Consider the following 16,811-nt stretch of genomic DNA (forward strand, 5'->3'; position numbering starts at 1 on the left):
GTTCCTACACATGCCGGACATATGTTTAGTATGTCATTTCTGGTTAGGTAGGAGTTTAACCTGCCACAGTGTCCAGAACGTAATTGTGCCAACATAGTTTAGAACCGGCCTGCTTATTGCCTTAAATGTCGATAGCAACATTTCTTTGTCTTTGCCCCGATTCTGGACTTTAGTGGCAAAAGCGGTTGTATGCGCTGAGAAGGAGAGCAAACTCTCAAAGGTGACTCCCAAGATTTTGGGGTTTTTAACAGTCGGAACTGGTGTGCCATCAACTTTTACCTTAAGTTGCAGTTTGACCTCCTTTCCCCAGGTGGTGAATAGGGTAGCCGTGGACTTAGTGGGTGAAATTTGTAGGTTTCTCGCAGTGAAGAAGCGAAAAAAGCAGGCGAGGTAGTCGTTTACCTTGGCGCACAGGCCATCAATGCCATTACCCGACGCAATTATCGTGCAGTCGACGGCGTATGAGACCAGGGAGACTCCCTCTCGTGGCTGGAGGAATTTCAAGATATAGAAGTTAAAAAACAAGGGGGAAAGGACACCACACTGCGGAACTCGTTGCTTTATTTTCATCTGTTTTGAGATTTGGTCTCGAAATAGCGCCGACGAATGACGACCACTCAGGTAATTTGCGGTCCACCTCTTCAGCCCTGGTGGGAGTGTCGACTGTAAGATAACATCTAGTAGCGTGGCATGGCTAACTGCATCGAAAACCTTTTTTAGATCCAACGCTACTAGGACAGTCCTCTCGCAGCGGCGGTTTTGGTTGAGCCCGCGGTTTATCTAAGTGTTAATAACGATGAGTACTGTGGTGGTGCTGTGCACTTTTCCGAAGTCATGCTGGTGTCAAGAGTCTTCACTACTGGGGAATAGAGAGTTATCGTACGATGAGAATCCCCTCGGCTGGCGGATTTTCCAGGTTTCAGAAGTAGGACCACTATCTCTGATTTCCACTTGTCAGGAATAATGAGAGTGGCCATAGACATATTGAAGACCCTTGTTAGGTACTTTATTCCAAATGAACCCAGCTTTTTCAACATCAGCATGTTTAGTCCGTCAGGACCAATGGTGTTAGAAGAATTCACATGGTTGATGACCCTCTGAACTTCATCGCTAGAGAAATCAAGGGGCGCACTGTTGTTCGTCAGTTTGTGCAGCCGTTTGGTGGAACTACGCTTGGATCTGTCGGCCGGAGGATGCAGAATGATTTGTCGGCTAAAATAGCTAGCGCATCGGATTTGGTTTTTGTTTTTTCTTTCGCGGTGTCCATGTGGGTGTCACCTCAGAAGAAACAAGGCGAATTCATTATTTGTTTGCTAGTTTCCAAGGTGGATTTAATAAGGTGACAGCATTCACCCAGCTGAATTTTTCGCCGTAGGTATGGCTTACGTCAAAATGATATGCTTTGTTTGTATGTATTGGTATGTTTGCATTCGTATGTTTACATTTGCTTGCTGATTTTGACGTGATGCTTGCACCAAACGCAACAACAAATACATGTAGGGTTTTACTTATATGTGTTTGCTGTCACCTGTAATAAATTCGCCTTGCTAGTTTCACAATACTTTACGTTGACAATCAAACGTAAAGAACATTGTTGTTGGTCTAATGCCACCACCTTTAATGAATGCGCCTTGGCTGGTCACCAACCATGATTCAAAAATAAATTTAATAATAATTGGATAAGCCAACTTTGAGTTATTCAAATTTTTTTTCCGGCAACTCGGGGTTTGTTTCTCTGCTATGTGTGCGTCTATTTTAAAATTAGCGTCGTTTATGATTGTTATTAATAATATATAAACTATATAAAATGATAATAAGTCAGTATTGTGCTGCAAATATAGCGTAGGGTTCGCTATTGATGGATCGTCGTTCTTGTTTTCATAATAACGTAAAAATATTATGTTCATACATACTTAAACCAGTTATTATTTGTATGCCCTTTTTACCATGATTTCACATGTCTATGCCCATCAAATTAATTTTATATCTTACTTCTTATATCACTTTACGCTTGCTAGAAATATTTTTTAAGCTTTCTACAAAAACAATTCCTCCTACCATTAAGCCCTTCGCACATGCCGTGTATGTGTCGTCAAATATCATGGTACGCTTGTAGTTTGTTTTTGATTTTCAGTGCTGGTATGTTGTTTTTGAATAGCCCGCTTCACAATTTCTATAAGCTCCTTAAAGCATTTTTAGACATCCTGTAGTAACTCCCTTGTAAATTCCTCGTAGCAATGAATAATATTTTGTTTGAGCTATTCCTAATGTACGGATGCACCCAGTGCCTCCTTTTTCTTTTATTTCCGAGTCGTGTGCGAAGGGCCTAAGTAAAGCTTTAAGACATTTTGTAAAATTACAAACTTGAATTTTAGTTTATTGACAGATATTTGAGTTGTTCAAAAAACGTAGTGCTATTGTGAATAAACTTTCTTAGTTCACTTGGGTCACCCAGTTTGCAGACGCCATTTGCAAACTACAGCAAAAATTTCCCGTACAACCGCCATCACATTCGCACCTCCGTTCGGGCTTTGTTCATTCGTTTGTCACAGTTTGGTAATTGCTCGTTCAATTGCCGTCACGTCGTTTTCGCTTTTTCCTGCACATTTAAATTAGTTAAAATTAAATACAATAAAATAATAGTATTTTACTTTTATTGTATAACAGAAAAATTAACTAATGCTTCGAAAAACGTAAAGTATTTACTTTTTTCGTAACAATAAGTGAAATACGCAGTAGATAAACAGAGCAGCAAAGTGAAGGGGAAATTAGTGAAAAATTCGTAAATTTTCTTTCGAGCTTCTCACGCATCTAAGGGAAACATATTCATACTCATTGACTGCTGCAGGAATCAAGGCGAAACTTCGACGAGACCGAAATAGAGCAGCCTAATTTAAATCCGTTTAAATTGATTGCGAAAAAGTTGAGCAATTTCGTTGCATAGGACGAATAAAACACTTCGCATCGAAGCGGGATCTATTTCAGTGAAATAGTGGGCAATTACAAAATCAGGTAACTGCACTTTTAAAATTATTTATAAGTAGGATTTCCAACGTCAACGTATCCTTCTATCGTTTTTTTTTTTCTTTTAACGTTAAATAAGCGCTTTCACCCTTTGCCACGAAAAACGAGCCACTATCGATTTTCTCAACGACAAGCATACGTTGAACGATTTCAATACATATAAAAATTAATTCATAGTATAGTTGGATGTGTATGTATAAGCGAGACTCCTCTTTGATTCTCTGCGAACGGTAACCATGCGGTTTTTTTTGTACTCCATTAGTTCAATATTAGTGTGGAGACCCAACTGCATCTTTTATGTATATATAATGAATAGACTTTATTTAGCATACTAAAAACATAAGCATATTTCTTAAACACGTGAGGAGATTTGTTTGGAAAGCTCGGAAAAAAATTTATGTCACTCTGACCACCCAGCTGCTGATATTTTATTTCAGTTATGCTATGATGTGTATATAAATTTCTATATACATACGTATGGTAAAAAAATGCAAAGTGCGGCGTAACCGGATTAGATACATGGGGGTTATTTTTACTAAATAGTGGCCGAAACTCTTCGCAAAGAACACCAAATTATAGGGGGGAAAAATGGTTTTGAATTTTAACAAATTCTTTTGGGCCAGCAATGGCAAACTCCGAGTGTATTTCTGCCATCTGAAAACATCATTATTAAAAAGCATCTACCGTTTAGGAACTATTTTGTTTCTAGCGTCTGACAACGGCACCTTTTTTAATTTGTTTATTAATTAAAAGCGGCTCAAATAATTGCTTTTGGTTATCTAATAATATATCCACTGCACTTTAATAAAACTAGTCGCAAGTATTTGTAACACAAATAAGTCGTGATATAAATCCTAACACTGAAGAACGTAATATAAAAATGAGGTTAAGTTTCCGATTTTTATTTTTTTTTTTTTCATTTGTATTTTTTCATTGTATTTAGAATGTTCCACAATGAGTTTTGAAAAGTCAATTTAAACTTACCCGGAAATAAAAATTCCGGGCTTGTCAAAATTGTAACATATACCACTTTATTGACCTCAGTTTTTCTCCTACACGCCCTAGTAAAGCTTGATAAAATAAGCCTAGAAAAAAGGAAAAGAGAATTTGTTAAAATTTGGCGAGTAGAGAAATTAGACCCGACGTCCCTAACTTGCCCATAGACGGGGACCCAAATTGTAATATACATATACGCAGGGGTTGAAATTGCTCCGCTACTTCCTAGTTTTCTTTTTGTTTTACTCTCGCTACCATTAACTTGAACAGATGAATAGTGGAGCAAGTAGCGCAAAACGCTACGTCAAGCTTCGTATTGTTACTAATAGTAGCTCAGAGTACTAGTCAACAAAAATTTTCAGTACACCCTGTAGTTAGAGTAGTCGCGGAAAACTTAGAATTGGTCTGAGCACTACTTGCTAGATTATTCATGTGTACTCCAGCTAGCGCTACTACTGTCGTTCCCACGAAAGTCTTTTCTTCGTAACCGGAACGGTCCGGACTTATATCCGGCCAAGGACTGTCACCTCAGCAGTATTCCCCGTATATGTATGGAATATGCTTGTGCTGCTAAAGCAACAACTACTCTCGCTTCTGTTGCGCTACTGTTTCTCCCATAGCTACTACTAGAACAGTGTTCATTTTCGTCTTGTTAGATGCATTTTGGATACGTTTTTGCGGAGATATACTGAAAACATAACCGACAAATTAGGTATGTCAGTATACTGTAGATTGCAGGTACCAGTTTTTCGCTAGCCTGTGTTTTCAAAATTTCCAAGACTTTATTTTTGTTGTATTATCGGATTGAATCTTCGGCGAGGGAAACCATAACAATAAAAATTTAGATTTCAGTTGTCTGTCTGTACTTTCGTGGAAATTGTGGAAATCTTTGCCAAAGCGGATACTGCAATCCACCTATTATTAATTTTTGCTTAAACCAGAAACCACGTGGGTGCCTTTGGCATATGTACATTTTGAAACAATTTGTGTTTTACTTAACTTTCATTTACATATGTTCTCATTAATTGTACATACTCGTCTTAAAATAAGTTTTAACACTTTGTGATTGGCTAATTTCTCTGATGGGAGTACCAGCTATTCGTAGTAAATTTAGTTTTTCGGAGTTACTGCTCTCTTAGTGATTTAAAGTAAATATGTATATGAATATTAAAAAACACAGAGTTGGTAGAAACTGTTGTTATTGTTGTTGTAACAGCATAAACATTCCCCATACTTACATATGGGGAATGCTGCTGGAGTGACAGTCCTTGACCGGATATAAATCCGGGTCGTTTCGGTAACGTAGAACCGACTGTCGTGGTAGAAACTAATTTATTGTGCTTAATAGTACTTCCTTCTCTATATATTAGTTTGGGAAAAATAAATGCATTATTTTTACGTAAAATTTGGTTTATCTTCAAATGGTGGATCTTATGTATCTTAATTATCTATTGGCCTTTTCTATTCGCTATTTCCCCGCTCGCTATCTCCATGCTCGATTAACTTAACAAAAAATTTGTATGCGAAAGCAACAACAAAGTTATCGAGCAAGATTCGCTGCTAGCGAGTATGGTTATAGGTCATTAGACTGGTATAACTCACTGTCGTACAAACGCATGTAATTTAAGGCAGCTCTATCCCCTAATTGGTATTGTAAGCCCCTGGTATGCAGACAGAACATTTTGTAATTAATGTGTTTGCTGCAAGAGTGTCATAATCCAGTAAACCAAATTACTAGGCCTCTCCAAGCTAAAGCGAAGACACATTTTTATCGAATGCTACTGATAGATATAGACGCGATTTTTTTTTACACAGCATAAAAGAAGAGCTTGTAGCCAAAACCGCCCCTGCGAAGGGAGGCTTTCGATACTGTCGGCCACTCCACGATACTTAATGATATCTAACAGTTGGAGCGTCCCGCCCGGAGAGGTGGTCCGCGAACTACCTGTGTTATCGGCATTGGTCTGGCATTATTCGAGATCGAAGCTCAAAACAGAGGAGGATATAGCAAGATGTGCCGCTGGGTTGTGTACTATCACCCTTGTTTTTCAACTTCTGTATCTCGAAACTCCCACTACAGAGAAAGTTTCACTGGTCTCCTATGATAACGAATGTTCGATAGTGGCGTCCGGTAATGATATCGATGACTTGTGTTCCAAAGTGAACGTTTATCTCGCCAGCCTTTCTCTATTTCGAATGGAACTACTGGACCGGACAATATATAGGCATACTTTAACCACTTTTCTCAACTACCTATCATCGAATCCTGTTATCGGAGTCCAACTACCGTCTATTGTCGACTAAGGGCCTCAGCTGCCGCGTGAGACCCGCGCAACTTTGGCTCAATTACGGTCGTCTCAGACATTCTCAATATATGCCCGGCATGTGAAAGTACATCGTACATACACCTATTCACATGCCCCCTCAAACCCACGTGAAGCATCACGTTTCCTGGGCCTACCGATAGATAAGTTAGATGATGACGATCGGTGACTACGCCACACTGGCAGGGCCTAGTGAACTCCTACAAGAATAACAGCTTGTAGCTATTTCTGCATGCTTGTCTAAAAGAAATTGTATTTTTGTTGATTATGGGACTATTGAAGAAAATTACCGACTACAAAAAACTAATAAGTCTCAGGAGTGTGAAATGATATATTTGATTATAACACGCCTTTACGTCGCTGCTACATTTATTCAGGGTATAGCAATGAAGTTAAATTTCTCTCAGCACTCCACGACAATTCATAAATAAAGTATAAACCGACTTAGGTAGCCATGTCTACTTTTGTTCAAATGTCAAATATCACAAAACATTTTGTTAAAATTGTTCTTATTTCTATGTTTCCTTTTGTTTATTTCTTTAAAACAATAGGGCCAATTTGGAAAACACGACTTTTGTTATAAAGGAATAAAAGTCCAATAGGTCAGCAAAGAAGAACCCACTTTTCGACGAAACTTTACCAGAAAAGTAAATAAAATGTACGCAGGTGGTTATGCAGTAAATGCCGGAAGTCCACAGGCCAATTCTAATGGATTTTATGGCGGCGGCGGGGTCGGTGCTGGTCCACGACCTGAGCGACCTCACTATCAGCGAAGTGCTATCAATAATGGCAACAATACCGGTTTGCCATATGGCGGTGGGTCTGGATTGTATGGTGGTGCTCAAAGCTCTTACCGTGGTGGCAACAACTCCAATTCCATGATGACAAGTGGTGGTCCGAGCTTTTACGGTAACGGTGTTGCCACACCTGGAGGTTATCAAGCGCGTGGGAAAAATCCAAATTTCGTACCACGTCATCAAAAACCGAACGGCGGCTACCTACCAAACAATGGCGGCTACCATGGTGGTGTTAATTTAGGATTATTGAGCAAAGAAGAGCGAGCTGAACTTCAGCGGGAAAAGGCAAAAAATCCTGGACGTAATCTACAAATCCCACGTTGGGAAAATTTACAACCTTTCAAGAAGAATTTCTATGTACCACACCAAAACACTTTGAATATGAGTGAACAAGCTGTTGCTGAACTTCGCAATGATTTAGAAATAACAGTATCCGGCAATGGCATACCACATCCAGTATCTTCATTCGAAGAATGTTCTCTTCCAGAATACACCATTGAAGAGATGAAACGTCAGGGCTTCACCAAGCCCACTGCTATTCAGGCGCAAGGCTGGCCAATTGCACTCTCTGGTCGGGACCTAGTTGGTATTGCTCAGACGGGTTCTGGTAAGACATTAGCATATATGTTACCTGCTATGGTGCATATCGCAAATCAGCCACCATTGCAACGTGGGGAAGGTCCAATAGCCTTGGTGTTGGCACCAACACGTGAATTGGCACAGCAAATACAATCCGTTGTTCGTGATTATGGTCACTTGTCTAAGCCTGAGATACGACATACTTGCATTTTTGGCGGTTCATCGAAAATTCCGCAAGCACGTGATTTAGAAAGAGGTGTTGAAGTGATTATAGCTACACCAGGACGGCTAATCGATTTTTTGGAGAATAGGAACACAAATCTACAACGTTGTACGTACCTGGTACTGGACGAAGCAGATCGCATGCTTGACATGGGTTTTGAACCACAGATACGTAAGATAATTGAACAAATTCGTCCTGATCGTCAAGTAGTTATGTGGTCCGCAACTTGGCCTAAGGAAGTGCAAGCACTGGCTGGAGATTTCTTAAAAGATTACATTTCCATAAATATTGGATCGATGAATTTGTCAGCTAATCACAACATTCGTCAAATGGTTGAAATTTGCCAAGAATCGGAGAAACCACAACGCATTGTCAAATTGCTTAAAGAAATAGCACCAACAACCAATAATGCTGCTAATAATAATAACAAGATTATTATTTTCGTCGAAACAAAAATAAAGGTAAGAGAAAATTTATATATAGTATCTACCGTAGATAATCTACGTATATATATATATGTATATATAGCATATCATTTGGAGATTTAGACAGTACTAATCGTCATTTGTGACCCAGAAACTAAATTACGCTGTGAAAGTTTCCTTTTTTAATATTTCAAAAACATAACGGGGGGAAACGGTTTTACCCTATTTCGATATTCTTGAAACAAACTTTTCATTCATCGCTCGCTGATTATAAGCCTCTTCTATTCGCCATTTACCCGCTCGATTAACTTAACGAAAAATTTGCATATGCGACAGCAACAACAAAGAGAACGTTCCCACGACAGTCGGTTCTACGTAACCGGAACGACCCGAATTTATATCCGGCCAAGGACTGTCACTTCAGCAGCATCCTTGTATATGCACGGGGAATGTTTATGCTGCTATAACAACAACAGAACGTTTCCACGACAATCGGTTCTACGTTACCGAATCGATCCGGATTTATATTCGGCCAAGGATTGTCGATTCAGCAGCATTCCCGTATGTAAGTATAGGGAATGTTTATGCTGCTACAGCAACAACAACAACAACGAGCAAGATTTGCCGCTAGCTATGGTTGTAGCTCATTAGACTGAAATAACTCCCTGTCGTACAAACACATGTAATTTAAGGCAGCTCTATTCCCGCGGTGCCAATATGTCTTTATTTATACCAGTTGCTTCACCTATTCGCCACTTGCCAACGCTTGACGAAAAGAAGAGGCCTTATGTTGGAATTTAATTGTCGAAAACGACGAAAAGTAATATCCTTTTATAATTAAAATAACACTGCTCGTATTTTCCACCTAAAATTATCCAAGACTTATTTTTTCACAAAAGTTAAGGTCTGAGACATTATGAACAGCTTCGCTAAAGAAATTTTGTCAACCATATAAAAGTTATAGAAGACAAAATAGGTTAAGAACCTGATAATTTTCACTTGGATGTAAAATTGTAAAAAAAAAAATTTATGAATGCGTATAGTAATTAAGAAGAATAGTGAAGCACTGCGATTCTTCATATCCGATATACTGTGAAACCGTCCCTTTGGCCATGTCTGTTTTTTGAGAGGTGTACTCATCATCCTGATATAAAAATTTGTAGAATTTTTATAAAACTTCTCAAAGGTTTGAAACTTTGATTTATATGATATTTCTTATAGAATGGATTATATTACAAAAAGGTATGGAACGTAAAACCAAAAAGAGAAAATTAGTCAAAATATCGCTTTTCCAATTTCACCACGGGTTTGGTTTAAGCCGTTTTTTATTTTATAGTGGGGAAAATAGCGGATGTGAGACTCACACAGCGTAAACACTCGAAATTTTCTTTTTTTACTAATCAAACAAAACATGCCGCTTTTTTAATATTTAACACTTTTTTTTTGTCCATTTCATATAAATATACTACTACAATATTTTTCAGGTCGAGGAAATTTTACAAATAATTCGCAACGAAGGTTACACCGCCACTTCCATTCATGGTGATAAGTCCCAACCCGAACGCGACTCAGTGTTGAAAGACTTCCGTAATGGGAAATCAAACATTTTAATTGCCACTGATGTGGCCTCTCGGGGTCTAGATGTGGAGGATTTGCAGTATGTAATCAACTACGATTACCCAAACTCATCTGAAAACTATGTACATCGTATTGGACGCACCGGTCGTTGCCAACAATTAGGCACTGCTTATACATTATTTACCCCTGACAATGGAAAACAGGCACGTGATTTAATTTCTGTGCTGGAGGAGGCTGGTCAAGTACCACCACCAGCATTATTAGATTTGGCCCGTTCATCGGGTGGAAATGGTAATGGCCGTGGTAACAATAATCGTCGCTGGCAGCAGCAGATTCCTCATCAGCAACGTAGCAATCCTTTGAACTACCAGGCTGGCAACAATCCCAACGGTACGTATGCCCCGAAGCAGACTCAATATCAGCAACAGAACAGCGGCATTTATCAGCAACATAACAGTGTTGGAAGTGCTAGTGGCGGTGGCAGCTGGAACAACCGTTCTGGTGTGGTTAGCAGCGGTACGGGTGGTCAATACAATGGCCAAGATGCTAATGGTGGTCGCACTTATCGCCCACGTGCGCCCTTCAATGCCGGTGGTCCTCGTCCAATGATGGGCTATATGCCACCACATATGCAACAAAACAGCGGGTTCATGCCACAACAGCAATATCGACCACGTGGTCAGCAATTCATTCCACAGCAAAATGGCAACGTACCCCGTTTCCAACAATATCAAAAACGTGAATATAATCCACAGCATTATGACAAACAACAGCAGCAACAACAAAATGTTGTTACCAATAGCGGTGGGGGTAGTGTTGAACATCAACAGCATAATGGGGTTATGAATGGTGCTGCAGTTGCCACTATTCAGCAACAACAACAACAGCAACACCAGCAACAAGTGAATGTTGCTGCAAACATAGCAGCTGCAGTCGCTGCCGCCGGTGGTCAATTGGGTGGTGAGTACCCCAGCAACGTTTCGACACCACCGGCTGCGGCTTTATACGCAGCACCTGCTCAATCGCCGCCGACCGCAGCTGCTAATACCGCTACTGCTTACATGTATGATGCTAGTGGTGTATTGGCAGCCGCAGCTGCAGCCGCTGCTGCTAATCCATATGGTGGTTTACCACCACACGCCACCGCTGCTTTTTATCCACATCCACACCAGTTTGCCGCTGGCGTAGCTCCGGCCACGGCTGCTGATGTATTGCAACAACAGCAACAGCAGCAAAGAGCGTAAGTGCATCAGACGACATGAATTATTGCAGTGCTCATAGCGAAAATATAACATATACATTTCTTCAATTTTATCGACTTACTTACAAATATTAATTACTTATTGATACTACAAAAACAAAAACATTCATTAAAAATAATCGATAAACGGTAACTGTTCAAGGTATGCATTAAATATAAAGCCGGAATATGCTGAATGGCATTAAAACGAGGAAAAAACATTGCGAAAATGGAAATGGTAACAAATGTGAAACAAATAATATAGATATATATATATTTATATATCCGGTGAACTGTCTTTGAAATAATATTAAATCGACTTTAAGAAACACATTTATTTAACCTATTGTAAGAGACCTACCATAATTAATTGTATTACAAGAAGCGCCGCAGCGCTTGCATATGGATAATACTGTGCTGTACTTCATTTCGTCAGTCTTGAGGTATAAGCGACAGGGCCAAAGTCGACGGCTATTCTTGAATACAGTAGTAAATAATTACGCAAGCCGACAAGATTTTGACTCAAGTACCAGACAACAATTGCCCTAACGGTTTTTACATGCTGAATCTGAGCTAAATATAACCCCGGTACGTAAGGTTGTCGAAATTTTCTAACCTATTTTTAAAATTATGTGCGTAAAAATGTCGTCACAGTACCTCAAAGTTTGCCCTTCGAAATACATTTTAAAACTTAAAAATATGTATTTGGTAGCGACTTTTTGAAGATTTTATTTTTGTGAAAGAAATAAATTTGTGATGCCCGGTATGTAAAATAATCCGGGCAAATTTTGTTTGGTTTTTGATTCAGTCAAATTTTGGAGGCCTGTGTTATTATCTTTTATAGAAACAAAAGTTTAATTTCATTTAAGTCTTTAATATGAACTACATATATATATTTTTTTTTTGTTCTTTTAAATGCACATTGAAATGTTTTTGTTTTGGTATAAAATCGGTAATACTTCGATAGAATTTCTTAGTTTAAAATTTAAACCCAGTAAACATTTTTTTTTGGATTTTATATTACCGGAGCGGTATTATATATATGTATATATAATATCTTTTAGCATTTACAAAAATATATATTACAAAAAAGCCCTTCAAAAGTGCATTTCCTAAATTTTATAAATTATTTTATAACTAAGAAATTCCTATTTCCGGTTTCTAGAAGAACATAAAATTAAGCGAGCAACTAAAAGAATGCAGTCAGTAACTATGAAAGAACAATTTAAACGCTGAATTTTTGAAAACGGCATCAAATGAAACGAAATTCAAAATTAAATGATTTAGTACACAAATACAATATGTACTATATGTAACCCAACAAGAAAAAATCCTATTTAACAAAAAATTTTGAATTGTTCATAAACATTACTTTAATGATATTCCGCAAAATACCCACTTTGCATCGCAATACCTTTTAAGCTATTAGAATTGTAATGAAAAACAAAAAATATCGTGTTTCAACGATTAAATGCCTTCATTTCTTTGTTATATTTTGCAATATGCTTTTAATCGAATTATCTAAATTGGAATATATTATATTAACTTTAGAATAGATTTCTCAGGCACAGCTCTTCTTCGGTCCTTGCTACCATTCAATAATTTAATTTACTTAATAGTTTTTCGAATAAAACACATCAATTACTAATGAGAAACAATTTTAACTTATTAATATTTCAAATAGAAAAAATTTGTATGTAATAGATTACTTAATTTTAGTTTTATTTTCCAAAAAATAAATTTAATTGCAACAGCCAAATCTCGCCAGTTTAAGAATTTGGCCGTATACAAGAAGAAACATAAAATGCGCCGCATTCATCCATACAAACATAAAATGAAAAGTTTACGATTAAAATTAATAGGCAAACTTATATAAACGGTCATATGAGAATAAAAAGAGAGGAGACTTCAAATGTTAGAGTAACTCGTGAAAATCAGATAACTAATTTTTATTTTATTTTTTTTTTCTAGAAACAAAAAACGACAACTCCTTTAACAATATGCAAAACAGCTCCAAAACATTCGATTATCATTAAATTCGCTCTAACATTTGTCGCCTAGAACGCTCAGGGCTTAGTTAAGTGCAGTAATTGACTAACGATTTGGTTCATATGCAGTGAAGAAGTAAACGTTTAATTATATGATTTCCATTTTAGAATCTTAGTACGAGTAAACACTTTTTTCGGCGTAAATTTAAATAAAACTGCAAACTCAAAAGTTGTGAAGATTCTAAGCAAAGTTTGTAATACTGGGTGAAGTAAAACTCTCTGATTTAAAGTTAATATTATGCTTAAGTTCCTTAACAATTCCAAAAGGAAGTTAAAAAGAAAAAAATCGATGTCTACTTCAGTACCACTAAGACCACGCAGAAAAGTCGGAGCAGGTTAATCCAAGTTTTGCAACTATGGACCCAATTTAGTATCGAATGCAACAACAAAATGTTGAAGCTAACTAATTCCGTTCTGGTAATGGACATCGAAGATGAGGCACCACCTGATCTTTCACTATCACCTACCGCATCGAATATTTTGAAAGTGTTTCTATCACATCGGGCGACTCGGCCTAGCAAGCGAAGCAGCTGAATCTTTATTCGCTGCGCTATATCTATATCGCCTTCAAGCTCGTACGGCTTGATAACGTAAAGCGTTTTTCAATAGGTGCGCTTCAACTTTTTTCCGATAGGGAGGGCGAACGACGCAATGTTTTTTATTTTTCGCTTGTCATTTGTAAACTTCATTAGTATACATTTCATCATGGAACGCTACACACTTGAGCAACGATTGCAAATCGTGCAAATTTTTTATGAAAATAATCGTTCGGCTTGATACGTACAAAAGTCCGCAGCATCTCTCGAACACTTCAAAAGACGCTCCATCCGATGTTGTCTTCATCTCTTCATTCGGGCGCCAAACATTGCGTGGTATAAGCTTGGAAGGTTTCTTGAGTATATTGAAAAAAAAAAATTTTAACAGTGTATAAATAGAGAATTCTGTGATTAATAGAGCTTTCCTTAGTTTGAACAAATAAACTCGTTTGGCTTTTCTACGAGAAAATTGAGATTTTGCTAAATTAATAATAATTATAATTCAACGTTTACTTTTGTTTTAGAATCAATGTCTACCACTTTCACTGCCAAACCTAAATAAACCCTTAAAACAATTGGAAAACTGCACATACATACACATACACATTTGATGAAATGTACCGCTATGTACAGATATTCTTTTTTTTATAACATATATATAGAGCAAGTGTTTCAAAAAATTCGCTACACACATACTCGTACACTTTTTTCCTAAGTCATACTTAACGTAATACGTTAAAAAATATCGCAAATTTGGTATAATACGTGTAATAATTGAACCGCCTTTTGATTTTCCAAAAGCAAAAAATATGTTTACTTCGTGTAAATATATTTAAGGAAACAAGAAAATGCAATAATTTAGGTACTGAGTTATATGTATATTTGAATACAATGTATTCCCAAAAAACTCTGTTGCTCTACATTTGCATGATAAAAGTCATTTCGAATGAAATATTCGTCTATGAAACTACGAATACGAATATTATAAACAAAAAAAATATACGGGTTTTACCGCGAATTACTTCACTTTGCGCTATTCTGCTGCTAGTATTCTCAACTATGGAACACAAAAGTCGGCAGGGACTTAGTATTCGAATTTTAGTGTTGGGGGGAAATAAAATATATAATAAAATTACTTTTAATAGACCTTAAAAAAGAAGAAACTGCTAAAATTGTTAGTATCGAAGCCAAAGTCAAATTATACAAGCAAAAGAAACTAAAAGTATGCAAAACAGGAAGAAGTTAAAATATAAATATTTTTTTAATTACCATACGTACATACATACATACTTATATACTATGTAAATGTGAGGAAATAAGCGAAAACATAAAACGTGAACGATAATTTATAAGAAATAGTTTAATATTTCAATTTAAAAAAATACATATTCAAATATTCCTAACCAAAAAGTCCCAAACATATACACAGCCATACATTTGTATGCAAGTGTATACATACACATACATACGCATCTATGCAATTTTTGCGATCATTAAGTGATTTGTAGAGAAATTACTGGTGTGTGGCACACATACAACAATGTAATGTGCATATGTATATCACTTGGTGATTTACAAAACAAACAAAAAAAAAACGAACAAAACACCGAGTCTGGGATGGGACTTGGGTTAAAATGAAATTCAAACTTTTTTTCGACTAATTTTGCTTTGTATAAAAAAGCGAAGTTGCGAAATAAAGTGTACTGAAAAATGGCATATTTTCGCTATTAAAATTTTTATACAAAAGTTGTATCAAATATAACTATGTATGTACTGACCGCAGACACAAAACATGGTTTATTAGAAGGAATGCTTACATAGTACAATAAAGCTAAGTAAACACATACATATGTACGTGTATAATTACGTATGTGATTAATAGTTTCGTTAATTATAAATGAAAAATTACGCAAGCAAAAACAACTTATTGATGACAAACAACTATAAATGACTTCCTTGGTAGGAGATTATAACTGCCTAAGAAACGAGTAGTCAGCTCCTTAAAGGATGTGTACGAACGCTTAATTAATTTTTCATTTGCGACAAGGCGAAATTAATCAGTTTGTCATAAACTTGCATTAATTTGGATATCGGCAGTATTCAATCTTCAACTATGTGTGTCGGTTGCACTCAACCTAATAAAGATCTCTTAGTTAAAAACAGATAAGAATTTTTTGAATTAAACTTTTTTCGTTCACTTTTTTATATGTAGCTTATAATTCGAATAATTGGAGAAAGGAAACTAATTTATCCAAAGAAAAAAAAAAAACAAAAAACGAAGATATTTTTTGATGTGGGTTTGCAGTGAGAATACTTTTTTTAGCAGGGTATCTAGGATATTCCCGTCGTACGAAAACGAAACTTCTCGGGTCCACGAATATTGTTTCAAAAACAGTATTTAAAGGCATTTGTTCTAGAAAAGACAAGCTGTATGTATAATTAATACAAATATGTCAAATAAAAATTAAATTTGAATAATGCAACAACTGCAAAGCGACAGCTAAAATTAGCATACAAAAAACTAACAACAAAATGTGATGTGATAGACTTAATAAAACATATGATAACAAAACTATATTTATATGGATGATATGAGGCACATTCTATACCTCGTTTTTTTTTTCTTTTTTCCATTTTTATTGTATACATACTATGTACGTGTGAAATAAAAAAGTACATGAACTCATAAACATACAAATCTAACGTTTAAATGTACAAAACGTTGCGTATTTTAAAGAATTTTTGGTATTTAGCAAGCACAGCTGAACTGAATGAAAGATCGAAACGATTTGCTAAAATTACAAATAAAAATGTTTCTCATTAAATTCATAAACTATTTTATTTATTTTTTTCTTTTTTTTTTTGTTTTTTCTATTGATGAAATACATACATATATAATATTTCTTAATTGAGCTGTAGGGTTCTCTCTTTTCCAAAATTTTTTGAAAAACATTAGTATTAGAGCAAAACAAAAGAAAAGAGAACAAGTCACCAATGGTTAGCAGTTTATTATTTTTGAAAATATACTTATAAATTATTAA

General features: G+C 36.4%; 1 protein-coding gene across 1 annotated transcript; it reads left to right on the plus strand.

Moving 5' to 3' along the window:
* Window positions 1-2,464: 2,464 nt before the first annotated feature.
* On the plus strand, window positions 2,465-15,374 carry LOC129239423 (uncharacterized). The gene is made up of 3 exons (XM_054874894.1): window positions 2,465-3,012; window positions 6,896-8,404; window positions 9,853-15,374. Exons 2-3 carry the CDS (start codon window positions 7,001-7,003, stop codon window positions 11,188-11,190), a joined length of 2,742 nt encoding a protein of 913 aa, XP_054730869.1. The 5' UTR covers window positions 2,465-3,012; window positions 6,896-7,000; the 3' UTR covers window positions 11,191-15,374.
* The last annotated feature ends 1,437 nt before the right edge of the window (window positions 15,375-16,811 follow it).

This window comes from Anastrepha obliqua, chromosome 2 (assembly GCF_027943255.1).
Source record: "Anastrepha obliqua isolate idAnaObli1 chromosome 2, idAnaObli1_1.0, whole genome shotgun sequence".
Classification (NCBI taxonomy): domain Eukaryota; kingdom Metazoa; phylum Arthropoda; class Insecta; order Diptera; family Tephritidae; genus Anastrepha; species Anastrepha obliqua.

Excerpts from the sequence above, each read along its gene's own strand:
- LOC129239423 (XM_054874894.1), top strand. The coding sequence starts at position 7,001 with ATGTACGCAGGTGGTTATGCAGTAAATGCCGGAAGTCCACAGGCCAAT. Across the intron at positions 8,405-9,852 it reads TCGTCGAAACAAAAATAAAG|GTCGAGGAAATTTTACAAAT; the intron begins GTAAGAGAAAAT and ends AATATTTTTCAG.